The 13,908-nt window shown below is 41.7% G+C and overlaps 1 protein-coding gene across 1 annotated transcript in view; it reads left to right on the forward strand.

Annotated features, from left to right (window-relative positions):
• LOC308092284 (solute carrier family 23 member 1) overlaps positions 1-13,908 on the forward strand; it is a gene marked incomplete at its 5' end in the record, with an annotated part of 82,315 nt that overhangs the window by 13,236 nt on the left and 55,171 nt on the right. The window contains 2 exons of the mRNA XM_080438132.1: positions 8,200-8,520; positions 9,531-9,680. Coding sequence (XP_080294258.1) covers positions 8,200-8,520; positions 9,531-9,680 — 471 coding nt within the window. The remainder of the gene's footprint in view (positions 1-8,199; positions 8,521-9,530; positions 9,681-13,908) is intronic.

Genomic DNA, 13,908 nt, shown 5'->3' on the forward strand with positions numbered 1-13,908 from the left:
CCGAGGAGCACTTTTTCTAGTTATTATTATTATCACATTAAAACGGGAAAGAATCTGTGTCATTTTAGATTTGAGCTAAAAAGCATTATTTTATACTTTGGTTATTCAAATAGCAGACATACAAGCTTGCATATCTGCTATTTTTGAAAAATCATGACAATGAGTGCAAATCTTTGAATATATATTCTTTTAAAGTGAACATTTTTTACTCAAATCTTTGCTTCTGGGGGTCCCTGGAACAAAATATTTTTGGGGGTCCTTGACGCTTCCTTGACGTTTGAGCACCACTGATATAGGAACATACATTACAGTACGTTTTTCAGAAAACTGTAAGGATTTAGAAGACGCGTAGAATCTGCCTCAGGTCTTAATGGGTTATTATTATTACTTCTACTACAGGGTTAATTTGTCGGGTGTTTCTAATTGTCTAATTGTTCTCTCAGTATGCTGTACCCATATGGCTCAGGGCTATACACACACAAAAGCTTGCAGAGAGAGAGACATATCTATCTCAATGGTGTGAAGTTATCAAGTACTTAGATTTAAACACATAGCAAGCAGCAGAACCAAGGCTGGGCATGGTGCAGACAGACATTCCATTGGATGTACCTTTCCTGTTACAAAAGCTCACACATCTTGCTGCTGTGTGTGCACATTATTGTACTTTATTGTAGTTTAATTTTTGTATGTTTGTAATCTGAGGGTAGTGTGTGTTTCTGAAGACTGTGATGTCTTGGTACTGTGTGCAGGTACGGAGTGCATCATGTGTGCTGTGGGTGCACAGTCTGTCTTTTCTTGGGAGCCAGGTGTTTCTCCATTTCTCGACTGTACTCATGCCTCTACATAGTCAAGGATTTCCTTTAATTCTCGATCAGTCACAGTGCTCAGGTATTCTTCCATTGCTGGCTGAGGGGGCATTGCATAGTCTGTCTGTAGGTGAGGGCTTTGCTATGGAGTGTGTCTGGGTCACTTTCGTGCTTATAAAATAAGTATAAATGCTCTCCTTTTAATTTTGATAATTACTGGGCGTAATTATGTGTCTTTAATAAACGTGTCATGTGATACTGCCTGGTGTCATCTTGTTCTCCGAGCTTGCTGCTTGTTTACAGAGGAATACTTAAATACTTCAAAACTAACTATACGCCAACTAACTATACGCATATCCCATTTTAAGCGAGGGCTAACGTAGTTACTCGTGGGCTGGCTGAGGGTAGACCGTTCTGTTCAAAGTTGTAGTTTAGGGTAGTAACCATGTGTGTTTATGTGTGAATGTGTGTGTGTGTTACTAATAAATCTACAAAAGACACGAGTGGTGTAGAGCGTGCTTTGGTGTTTTGATGTTTAGTTGTAGAGCTGTTGAGTGATTTACGCCAGATCTATCTGCATGTATACGTCCCCCCGGTCTGTGGGGAGATTTTGGAGTTAGGTAGAATTCCAGAATAACGGAACACCCATTGATGTCTGCCTGTGGGTGAGTGTACACAGCCATAGAGATTGAGGAAAACTCCTAAGGGAGGTAGAATGGACGACACATGATCATCAGATGTTCCAGCTCATGCGAGAAGGAGCACGAGAGGATTTTAATCCCCTGTGTATTACATCAGTTATTGTTCATCATAAAACAGACTCCCCAACCCTGCTTTTTCAGACTCCTTTGTTCTGTCCTTGCAAATATTAGAGAAGGGCTCAGCTTGAGTTAATGCTATCCATTTCATACACCATAGAGATGTATTTATGTATTATTATAATTCAAGACCTGCAGAGTGGGCAGATGTGGCTCCTACAGTGCCTTTGAAACTATATATGGTAACCGTAACGGTCGGTACAACAACCTCGTCTGACCCCTTTTTTTTTTCCCGCGGACTTGGCCCTAGTGGTTCTTGTATTCGTTTTACTGAGGTTAAGGTCAGGAATAAGTGTAGGGTTAGGCATAGTTTTACTGAGGTTAAGTTTAGGAATACCTGTTGGCGACCATTCCGACTCGAGGTCGCCCGATTTGACCAGGTCCGACTCCGACTAGGTTTTTGTACCGACCGTTTTTGTATTCCTATATATGAGGTCCTGCTGTCCATACAAAATGTATTGTATGTTAGTACATACTGGGACATGTAGTATGCCTGTATGTCTCATCCCCAGTGGCAACAAGACAAACTAGACGCGTCGCAATTCAGGGCAATTGCAGAGTGTGGTTGCGCCGACGCGATTCGCGGGTCGGTGCCGCCGGGACCCGAGTAATACGCTGGGAGGTATACCGTCGGAGGCTGCGGCAATTACATTGTCACGTCACTCCTGAGATCACTTGCTTTTCATTTTGAGAGGATTGATCCCCCAAAAATCATGTTTTTTCATAAAACGGTTACGTTTTGGGCATTTGTGGCGCCCTCTATGGGTCAAAGTGGAAATTATTTTGGGGATTCGTTGAGTAAACCACCCTCGACATGTGATTCAAATTTGGGATTGACCGGACGTTTCGTTCGTGATTTGTAGCATTTTTGGTAAAACGGGCCCCTCCCACTAACTTTGGAAGCCATTTACGGACGAACGGTAAGGACTATCAAAATACCGTTTGGATATGTTTATCGCATGGGCCCAGAGATCATGTGTACCGATTTTCGTGAAATTTGGACAAAATATGTGGGAGGAGGAGCTAAAAGTGTGTTTTGAAGAAAATTCAAAATGGCGGAAAATCTATCCTGACGCAAATGGGCGTGGCCTATATGGGGAGATGCGTCGTGACCCAAGGAATCCAGGTGAAAAGAAATTTTTATTTTACGACCTACGGTTCAAGAGTTATAGGCCAAAACGTAAAGGGGGCTGTTATAGCGCCACCATGTGGCCGAATGGTGTGATAATTTTTGTAATAATTTCGGACTAAATTATGAACCTCCCCTACAAATATGGTAACTCTAGCTCTTACGGTTTCTGAGAAAAAAATACTTGAATTTGAGTTTTTTCACTTTTCCATTAAAGCGGATGGGGAAATTTAATGCACTTATAAATCAATATCAATTAAACTATTTAACCAATCTCTTAGCAAAATACAAGCACACGATTCCCGCTCAAGACGGTCATTTTGACATATGGCACGACATTGGGGGATAAAAACTGTGGGAGGAGATGCGGTTCAAAGTATTGTTTATCTAGGAAAATAATAAAGCCGGAGGATTACTATAGTCTGGTTGCCCTGTTAGGGCAACCACACTAATTATCGAGCATTATTAACCTATATTTAAAGGGCAAATTATTTTATTTGTTTAACCTGAGCCCTATTTTGGGGATCATTTGGGCCACAAATGAAGGGTGGGTGTCCAAAACATCGGAAACTAGAAAAAGTGCTCCTCGGAGCACAGGTCTCCGCCAGGTCAGGTCGATTAGTGTGGGCCAGCAATATTCGGAATTTGCCAATCAGGCTGGAATGTGAAAAATCTGACGGATGGGACGGATCCGTCTTGATCACTTGACTAAAGAGATCATGTGTACTGATGTGCGTGATGTTTGGACAACATTAGTAGGAGTAACATTTAAATTTTCTTTTTTGCAAAAATCGGCCTCCTGGTGGTGCTATAATAGGGCAATGTTCAAAGGGTGGCATTTGTTCCTCAACGTAGTGCAAATGTGCGTGCAAAGTGTCACCACAATCGGACGCTGCATTCATGATTTGTGGCATTTTGTTCAAAACGGGCCACTCCTGCAAACTTTAGATGTCAATCTTAGCCAATCAAGATGGAATATGAAAAATCTAACTGATCCGTCTTGATCACATGACTATAGAGATCATGTCTACCGATTTGCGTGAAATTTGGATAAAATCTGAAGGAGTAATATAAAAAAAAGTCTTTTATAGAAGTCGGCCTCCTGGTGGTGCTATAAAAGTCAGATGTGAAAAATGCAGGTCAAAGGTTTTTCCTTGGCCTCTAGGGAGTGCACATACAAAGTCGTATACAGATCGGTGTGGTTATAGGTAAAAACACGAATCGGCATGTTAAAGCGCCACCAGGAGGCTGATTTGAAAATTTTCTGATGGCATTTCTTCCTCGGCCTATTGAGATTGTGCGTGCAAAATTTCAAGGAAATTGCCCGCTGTGTTCATGATTTGAGGCATTTTGTTCAAAACAGGGCAGTCCTGCAAACTTTGGAAGGCATTCTTAGCCAATCATGATGGAATATGAAAAATCTGAAATACCCGTTTGGTTTAATGACTATAGAGATACTGTGTACCGATTTGCGTGATGTTTGGAGAAAATCTGTGTGAGTACTGTCAATTTTTTTTTGTTGCAAAGAGCGGCCTCCTGGTGGAGCTATAACAGGCCCATGTGAAGAATTTGGGGCAGAGGTTCGGAATTGGCATCCAGGGAGTGCAGGGCTGCCAACACTCCTGGATCCCGCAGGAGTTAGTCCATGAGCCAGAGCCCCAAAATTGAGCAATTATTATCGAAAGAGTGGGCAAAACCAAACCTATATTAAATTGTTCAGAGGGTCAATACGAGTAAATAAATGTATGATAACCTCACCACAGGAGCAGCTTTTTCATGGTTATCACACATTTTGTAATTTTCCCCATACGTACATGACAGGTCAAAAAATGACAAAATTTTAAAAAGAGTTATCATAATGAAACTGCCTGAGTTGATTACTTACATGAAGACGATGATTTATCGTATTACAAGTTTTCTGAAATTGTATATTTAAATATGCAAATTAGGCATAGGAAAATATGCCCAAATTTGCATAACTTTCCAGAATCAACATTGGACAAAGCCAGAGTCAACATACTTATTTCATTTTGTTAAAATGTTGGATTCAAAGGTTTTTAACGAGGGAATATTCAATATCTGCTCAATTTTGGGGCTCTGGCTCATGGACTAAATGCCTAATTTGCATATTTAAATATACAATTTCAGAAAACTTGTAATACGATAAATCATTGTCTTCATGTAAGTAATCAACTCAGGAAGTTTCATTATGATAACTCTTTTTAAAATTGTGTCATTTTTTGACCTGTCATGTACGTATGGGGAAAATTACAAAATGTGTGATAACCATGAAAAAGCTGCTCCTGTGGTGAGGTTATCATACATTTATTTACTCGTATTGACCCTCTGAACAATTTAATATAGGTTTGGTTTTGCCCACTCTTTCGATGATAATTGCTCAATTTTGGGGCTCTGGCTCATGGACTAAGTCTCCTGGTTTTTGACCACGTCTCCTCACACTGTCCTGGATCGTCATTTATTCTGTTTTTCTCCTGGATTTGGTATCAAACTCCCAAAATTCACCAAAACACAGGAAATTACATCTACTATATTAAATTGGGGGGGGACCCAGTTCGGGGGTGTGGTCAGTGCATGGCATCATATCCAGAGATATTAACTTTTAAGTAATGAATGGTTATTATTAAAGATGGGTCTTACATTGCTTCAGTCATCAAATAAATTTTTGTAGGCCTACTTTTTTAATGGATGAAATTGTACCCATTATTTTCCAATGCTAATAAAGCAAGCCTGATAAAAGTATCAAACTCACAAAATTCACCAAAACACAGGAAATTACATCTACTCTGTTAAAAAAAATCGGGGGGAGGACCCCCAGACAGCTAGCTACGCCCGAGACAATAACCATAAATATGAATACAATATTTATTGCTCTGACGTGGGAGTTGAGTTGTTTTGCTGGAATGGGGCTGGGGGTTCTTCTAGGCAGAGGAGTTTGTTGCTTTGCGCTACTGCACAGTAGTAGAATTTAGTTAATGATAATATCCCTTGCAGTAATCCAACATTCAGCTATATATGACTTCTAAAGGAAGGAAAAGGTATACCCACAGTTAACCCAATCATGCTGAATCTTTGTCTGTAAATATAACGCTCTGGATTCAAACCCGGGTCTCCCGCAAAGGAAGGGACACTTAAAGCCAATCATCTTATCCACTAGCCCAAAGGGGAATCCCCTTTGGCTGGGGGAGATATTAGGCTGCTGGTCTTCAGGCAGAGGCTCTGAGCCAGTCTGCTACATAAAGGGATGGGCATTATAATATGAATTAATGCTCGCTTACAAACCCCTTCTCTACAGTAGATGTGCTTTTTTTGAACATTTTGAACAAACACTACACTATGAATACTCTATTATGGGTATTCTTAAGAGGCCCAGCTCCACACAATAAGGTTTAATTCATCATAAGGCCTGCCGCCCGACAGACATTATGGCGTACATAATAACTGCAATTTTACACCTCAGTGACAAGAAACAATTACTTTCAGTGGATATTTACTGCATGCTTATCCTGAATGTAGCTGTAATTAAATTTCAAAGTCAACAAAAGCATGACAAAAGAGGAGCCTCTGGCTCTGCAGCCTGATCTCCAAGAATTTAGTATACATTGCACGGATCCAGCGCACGTCATTCCGTGCACTAGCCTAAAGTGCCGTCTCGCTCGCTCGCTTTAGCTCACTCGGTGATCCCTTACGTGGCGACAGTTCCCTTGAGACTGCGCGCCTCCGAAATGGTTTAGTCACAATGGGGGAGATGCGAGGCGGCTATACACAGATTTTCGGGTTTTCCAGTTGTCTATGCACGGAATTTGAAAAACGTTCAATGACTACGTTTCCTCTGGCGATCGGGTTGGGCTCTGACAGTAATTACAGCACAGTATGTTGTACAATTACTTTGGTTTGGCGGTGGTTGGCATTTCCTTTGGATGCCAGCTAGCCAAGCCAAAGGAAGTTTTTTTCACATTCCCCAAATTTAAGTTGTTTGTTAGAATTGTTGCCACAGGCTGTAGGATCTAGTCATTCGACTTTGTTGAACTTTGACACGTTTGACGGCTCGGCATTATGTTGGCCTATCAACTGCCATTGTTCATGTGTGACCATATAGTACACTAGAGGTTTGGGCCGTCGCGCGCTGCCGATCCAACTGATATGCTCATATACATTATGGCCGTATCAGAGGTACCGAGGGGACACATGCGCAAATTGGTGTATCATCATCATCATCATTTTTTTATATGAATCAAAAATAACACGTCTAATAATAATTGTTTTCTGTTATGTCTGATATCAGTGAATGTTGAAAATCTCCATATATGCATGTGACGTGGTTTCTGTTGTGTCTGACATCTGTCGATTCAGAATCTGTAGTGGGTACTCATAAAACATAAAAACACATTTAGGCAAAGACAAGAAGAGCCAAACTTACATGCACATTTGCAATGGAAACCCTGTCTGACTCAGCCTATGTCAAGACAAGACAAGACAAAACTTAAATACCAACACACACACCTTCAGGGTAAGGTGTTGGCTCACATAACTGCAGCTGGTCAAGATATTGATCTACACCAATGGTTGCTTACATGGTCAAAGGTACATCACTACAAGAATAATGTTCCCTGCGATATCAATACATCAGCTGTTCTGGTGGATACCAAAACACAAACACACAAAACTACGAGTTATCTTTAGAATACAAGACAGGTGGGCATTAGGGACTTCTGGGCACCATATTTTTGGGATGACTGGGCACCTGGACGAATGGGCACCTAGAGAGGTGGGCACCAAAACCATCTGGGCACTAGGGACATGTGGGCACCTGGACGAGTGGGCACTTTGGGATGGAGATAACTGGGCATCTGGATGAGTGGGCACCGGGATAACCGGGCACTAGGACGAGTGGGCACTAGGGACATGTGGGCACCTGGACGAGTGGGCACTTAGGGGTGGAGATAACTGGGCACCTGGATGAGTGGGCATCTGAATTAGGATTTTAACTTTACATAGCATGTTGCTTTGTTGTTGGTAAGTGATATTTAACCCACTGTTCTTTAAACCCCCAAACACAACACAACGACGAGGTCAAAAGTACAATATAAGAGTTTATTTGCCAAAATAAAAGTACATGTTGGGAATGTCTAAGTGGGAATGTCTGAGTCATAGTGAACTCTATGGTTATGTATGAGTCATAGTGACGCGGTCCACCCACCCACCACCCACCCATTAGACAATTTTAATATAGGATACCCTTATAGATGTAACACATCAAGATGGCAGTGACTTTAAGGAGCACTTGTCTTCACATGTTTAGAAGATTAAACACCTTTAAACCCAATGGTGTCGTGTTCCCAACCCACATCCGTCAGCAGTGTTCTCACAGTATCAGCCTACCATCCAGTGTTGTTCAACAGACGTCTCTGTCCAGACCTCCCTGCAGTACATTGACCCTGAAGAGCAACACCAACAACATGCAGCGGTGGTCCAAAAGGAGTACAGTCGGCTGTTCGCCGCTGTTCACTTCACCAGCCGCCAGTGGAAAGTGACCAAGCTGATGCTGATCGAGAACCACATGGAAGCCGAGTGCGGGGATAGAATCCGCGTGGAGAACGTGCTGATGGTTGGAGGAGAGGACTTCACACTTATTGGCAGACTGCTCCTGGGTTTGAACATGGTTCGAGCAGAAGCCATCGTTGTGTACGTAGAAGACAGAGTCATGGCCCAAAGTCCTGCAACGCTTCAGGAAACGCAAGAGATACAAGTAAAGGAAATGGATTGTCCAGCCGGTACTGAGGATTAACATCATAGAAGTGGCTCATACAGTGGGGGTGCCGATGGCCTACTAGTTAAGACACGTACCATATACAATATAGGCTCTGATGCTTGATACTTACATGATGATAATGCTTATGTTTTAGATTTGCACATATTCTGAATCAAACGCCCTGCATTCATTTGCCCAGAAGAAAAATACATGTTTTTATGTATGTCACTGTCATTTATTTTGTAATAATTGTAGTCCTTTTAACTATAAATTACTGCTTGTGAGATAAACTAAACAAAAAAATTGTAGTGTGTTGAACATAGGCTCAGGGTTATACACACACACACACACACACACACACACACACACACACACACACACACACAGACACACAGACACACACACACACACACGATAGAACACACCAGATAGAACACCAGCAGAGAGACAGAGATGTTGCTCAAGGGTGCAAATGTTATAAAATACTTTGGTTTAAACGCATAGCAAGCAGCAGACCTAGGAAGGAAGGCTGGGCTATAGAGACTTGGTGCACCGATATCCTCCTGTGTTGTTCATATACATATGAGTTATTGATAAAGTGCAGAAGTTTTAATTACAAAACAGTCTCATCCATTGCCTATTTTATATATTTATTGCCTTGGATGTGATTTGCTGATGAGAGCGGCTGTGGTTCTTCATTTCCCCTCGGGATTAATAAAGTATTTCTATTCTATTCTATTTTGTCTGCAAGAACCCACAGAGCGTGCTACAGTGACATAACCAATCATCGGAACGGGACATTATACACATACATGGTGGTTTTCATTAATTTTCCTCCTCAAGGGGTGGGTCAAACAATCTGAAATGACACATGTGCATTGACCATTGGCATATACAGGGACTGACGAAGCAGATTTTGAACTTCTCTCAAATATAAGCTGTTAACTAGCATTTTATTTTGCTTAGGTAGAAAATGATGAGTGTTACTGTTTTTCCTTTTTTTTAAGGGCCCAGACAAAGATGGTGAAGCGCCCCCCACTGCAGACCTGGAGGACAGTCCCACAGAGTCCCTGGATGATGTTGATAAAAGTCAGGACCTGGTTTACTCCCTCAATGACAGACCACCTTGGTACCTCTGCATTCTGCTAGGCTTCCAGGTAGGTTATGACTCTCACGCCTTGCTCAAGGACAGTTTGATTGGATTGGTGGGCACCTCACTACATTAATAATTCTCAAGAACATGTAGACATTATGTAAAGTCGAGAGAGACAGAGAGAGAGGGGCGGAGAGAAAAGGAGAGCAAGAGAGAGAGAGAGGGCGAGAGAGAGAGGAGATAACTTTCAAAGTCAGAAAGATGAATACAATACATAACCTAACCTCCATTATGCTATGCTCACAATGGCAGCATCAAAGCGACAGGCTACAAGTCATTTTCAAAGGAAGCCAGCGACATGAAGCTACAAAGTGTGTCACACCCAACACTCGTTGCTATACGTGACGGGTGTGACACGCTACAAATCAAAGTTGAGCTGGACTCAACTTTTTTCACTGCATCAAACAATCATGCTTTGGTTTTACCATTTCCACTCCTCTTCCCTCTCCCCCACAATTCCTGTTCCTCGTTATAGAGAGAGTATGTTTTGCACCCTGTCCGTCCATCCGTGTGTGTGATTACCCTTAATTATGCAGTGTGGCTTGAACAACACTTCAACAACGACTTAAGTTGGCATTAAATTAGGCGGTCACGCTTTGTCGTTTTGTAGCTTTGGCTGAATGCAGTATTAATCTACAGCTGTGATGTATTATTTTACTGTTGTTGCGGCTCAAGAGCGAAGCGCATGAGAGCCATACTATAGGAATACAATAGTTTTTCTGGCGACGTGTTTCTTACAACGTGTCTCAGTGTGATCACTCCCATTACTGCTGACATACTTTGCTCCTTTCTTCTGAAGACCAGTAAGTCTAGATCACACAGAAGAAAATTAATCGCTTCAAGCGGCATCCTATGTGCACTAGTTAATAAATGTGTCACGGAGACGCTCAGAAGGTTGAACTTCGGGTTGAACTTCACAGCATAACAGCCATGAGATGGGACTCATACAGTAATAATTAGTTACACAGGATCTCTGCAAAGTGTGTGCATCAGCCATGCTGGGCTCAGATAATCTTAAAATTTGCATGTGTTTAATTATGTCAAACAAAAGTGTATTTTTATTTTTGAATAATTCCCCTTCAACCCATTAAAACCGTAAAATGCATCTGTGTAACCACTTAATAACCAATTAACCATTAATTTATACTTTGGCCATTCAAAGATAGCAGATATGCTGCTCTACGAGCTTGTAGATCTGCTATTTTTCTTTTTATCTTGAAAAGTTGTGCAAATCTTTGAATATATTTGTTTTTTCAAGCAAACATTTTTAACTCAAATCTTTGCTTCTGGGGGTCCCTGGAACAAAATATTTTGAGATGGGGGTCCGTGGCCAAATACATATAATTTTGGGGGTCCTTGACATGAAAAAGTTTGAGAACCACTGCTATAGCAACATGTTAGGATTTAGAAGACATTTGCTGGCCTCAGGTCTGAATGGGTTAATAAAAACGTGTCATGCCAGGATTGGAGGTTCTATTATGTATGGCTCAATGGGCAGAATGTGACGCTAACATTGTCAAGGTTGTCAGAAAAGGATAGCCACACTCATCATGACCGACACACCACCCCCTCAATGGCCAGTGTCAACTCCTCCATTAACTAAAGTCAATGTTTATTTAATTTAAGACCTGGAACTGTGTCATTTTTAGATTTGAGCTAAAAAGCATTATTTTACACTTTGGCTATTAAAAAATAGCAGATATACAAGCTCATAGCGTGGCACCGAGTGCCGCGCTACGAGCTTGTAGATCTGCTATTTTTTTTAAATCTTGAAAATGTGTGCAAATCTTTGAATATATATATATTTTAAAGCAAACATTTTTAACTCAAATCTTTGCTTCTTGGGGTCCCTGGAACAAAATATTTTGATGGGGGTCCGCGGCCAATTATATATAATTTTGGGGGTCCTTGACATGAAAAAGATTGAGCACCACTGATATAGAAACATACGTTTTTCAGAAAAGTTGAGATTTAGGAGACATGTAGAATCGGCTTCAGGTCTCAATGGGTTAAAGCGGTAATCCGGTTTTATGTCCTCTGCCAACGGAGAGAGATAAACACCCAGGATTCAAACACCGGTTTCCTGTGCGGGAGACCAAACATCTGCCACTCTTCCAACAGGGAAGCCCTGCTAGGCCAGGGGAGATATTGGGCGTATGCGCTTCAGGCAGGGCTACTTGTCAATCAGCATGTGTCCTACCTGACACCAGGGTCCTCCATATTTTAATGGAAGAGCAGGGAGACCACCTTCAACCACTGCAAATATACTAGTTATTTTGTGTTTACATGCTCTACCATACAGATTGGTTGAAATAAAGTTGTATTCATTAAATTAATTTCCGGATTGCAGCTTTAAAGAAGCACTTTCAACCTTGTCTTCATATAATTGATCACTAATGTTCATTATAAGATGGCACCATTTCTGTCTACTCACTCTGTGTCTCATTGGTGGGCTATGGACAGTTCAGAACCATGGATACATTGAAGGGATCTTCTATTCAGTCCGAGAGGGGAAGCCAGTTCAGTGAATGGAGGGAGGGGGCTACAGTATGTGCTCGTATACACACTCTCAGCGGGATCCTAGCAGCGCTGTTCTCAATGTATTGGAGCTTTTGAAGGCTCTTACTAGGGATCCCAATGAGAAGTGCGGTACAGTAATCAAGCCTAGAGGATACAAAGGCATGGATAAGCTTTTCGGAATCAGACGGAGTGAGTATGGGACAGAGTTTGGCGGTAGAATGAGGTTTTACACAGGTGTTTAAAGTTCAGGTGCATTTTCACACCCAGACCTAAGTTTGTGCTTGTCTTATGTTTGCTGTTGCAACAGTAAAAATACAAAAACATAGCAAATAGTAGTTGTGTGCCCAACTACTGTCTTTGAACTGTTTTTACAGTTTTTGCCACGGCACAGCTCCAGAGCTGGATCTATTGTAAGGCCAGTGACTTGGCAGGATGTTATGATTTAAAGTTGGATAAGATATTGATGGCTATTATTGATGGCCATTATTTTATTTGTTATCTAGAGAACATCTACAATTTCAAATTCAGGTCTAACAGGCAGGCAGTCAGTCATTCAGTGTACTTTTAACAGAGCTTATAAATCAATATTTTTCTTTTTTAATAGTTTTTTTATGCTGTATTTCAGATAGGTCAGTGTGGAGAGACAGGAAACCAAGGCTAGAGAGATAGAGGAGAGACATATGTGAGAAAAGACGGAGGTTGGATTCGAACCCCGGTCCTCATGCTCACTATAGGAGCATAATGGTCTGTGCACTGGCTGAGCCACTACACACACCCCATAAATCAACAGAGTTTGAAAGTACATCTGCGTGCTCTGTCACAGTGTCAACCAGGTGAAGCTGTTCATGTTTCAGCACACATGCTGGTTATATTTTATACCTCCTTTTGTGCATAATGTAGCTCATCCAGTTTATTCCTCTTTTAACCCATTAAGAATCGGCCTCAGGTCTTAATGGGTTAACAGTCATATATAAAAGCTTTCAATCGAATGGTCTACATATAGTGTCTTCATCCAAAGCGTGCGCACGCACACACACACACACACACACACACACACACACACACACACACACACACACACACACACACACACACACACACACACACACACACACACACACACACACATTCACACACAGGCGGCGGTGACATCTTGCTTAAGGGCACTTTGACATGATGCAAGGAGGAGCCAGGGAGTGAACCGTGAACCTTCTAGCCTTGCATGGCCAGACTAATATCACTGCGTAGATATTAGTCTGAAATCTCAGTATGGAACCTGCATTTCCAAGGGGCGAATTCAAAAAAGGCCTCTGGTGATATAAACCCTCCCCATATTTGCATACTGGGCCCTGATTGGTGCCCCACAACTTTCCATCACAACCAAGCAGGGCCAGACCAAATCTGCTGAGAGCTATTTCTTTTTTTTTTGCACTGGCAGATTCGTCTGGTTTCCAGGCTAGGAACCTTCCAGGTCCCAGACTGCAGCTCTAGCAATGGTATTATGGTGATTAACTTCATACAACACATCAACATAGATATTTTATATAATTTGATCTGACTATATGCATACAAGGCTCTTGGGATATATGCATAATGGAGGGCAGGGGTTCTGTCACTGCACAGTAGGCCCCTCGTTTTATGCTACTGTTCTGCCATAACATCCATGTCTTCCTTTAGGTAACATTACAGAAGCATGATGATGATTCAGTTCT

Source organism: Gymnoscopelus braueri (assembly GCF_963280865.1).
Source record: "Gymnoscopelus braueri genome assembly, chromosome: 9".
Lineage (NCBI taxonomy): Eukaryota > Metazoa > Chordata > Actinopteri > Myctophiformes > Myctophidae > Gymnoscopelus > Gymnoscopelus braueri.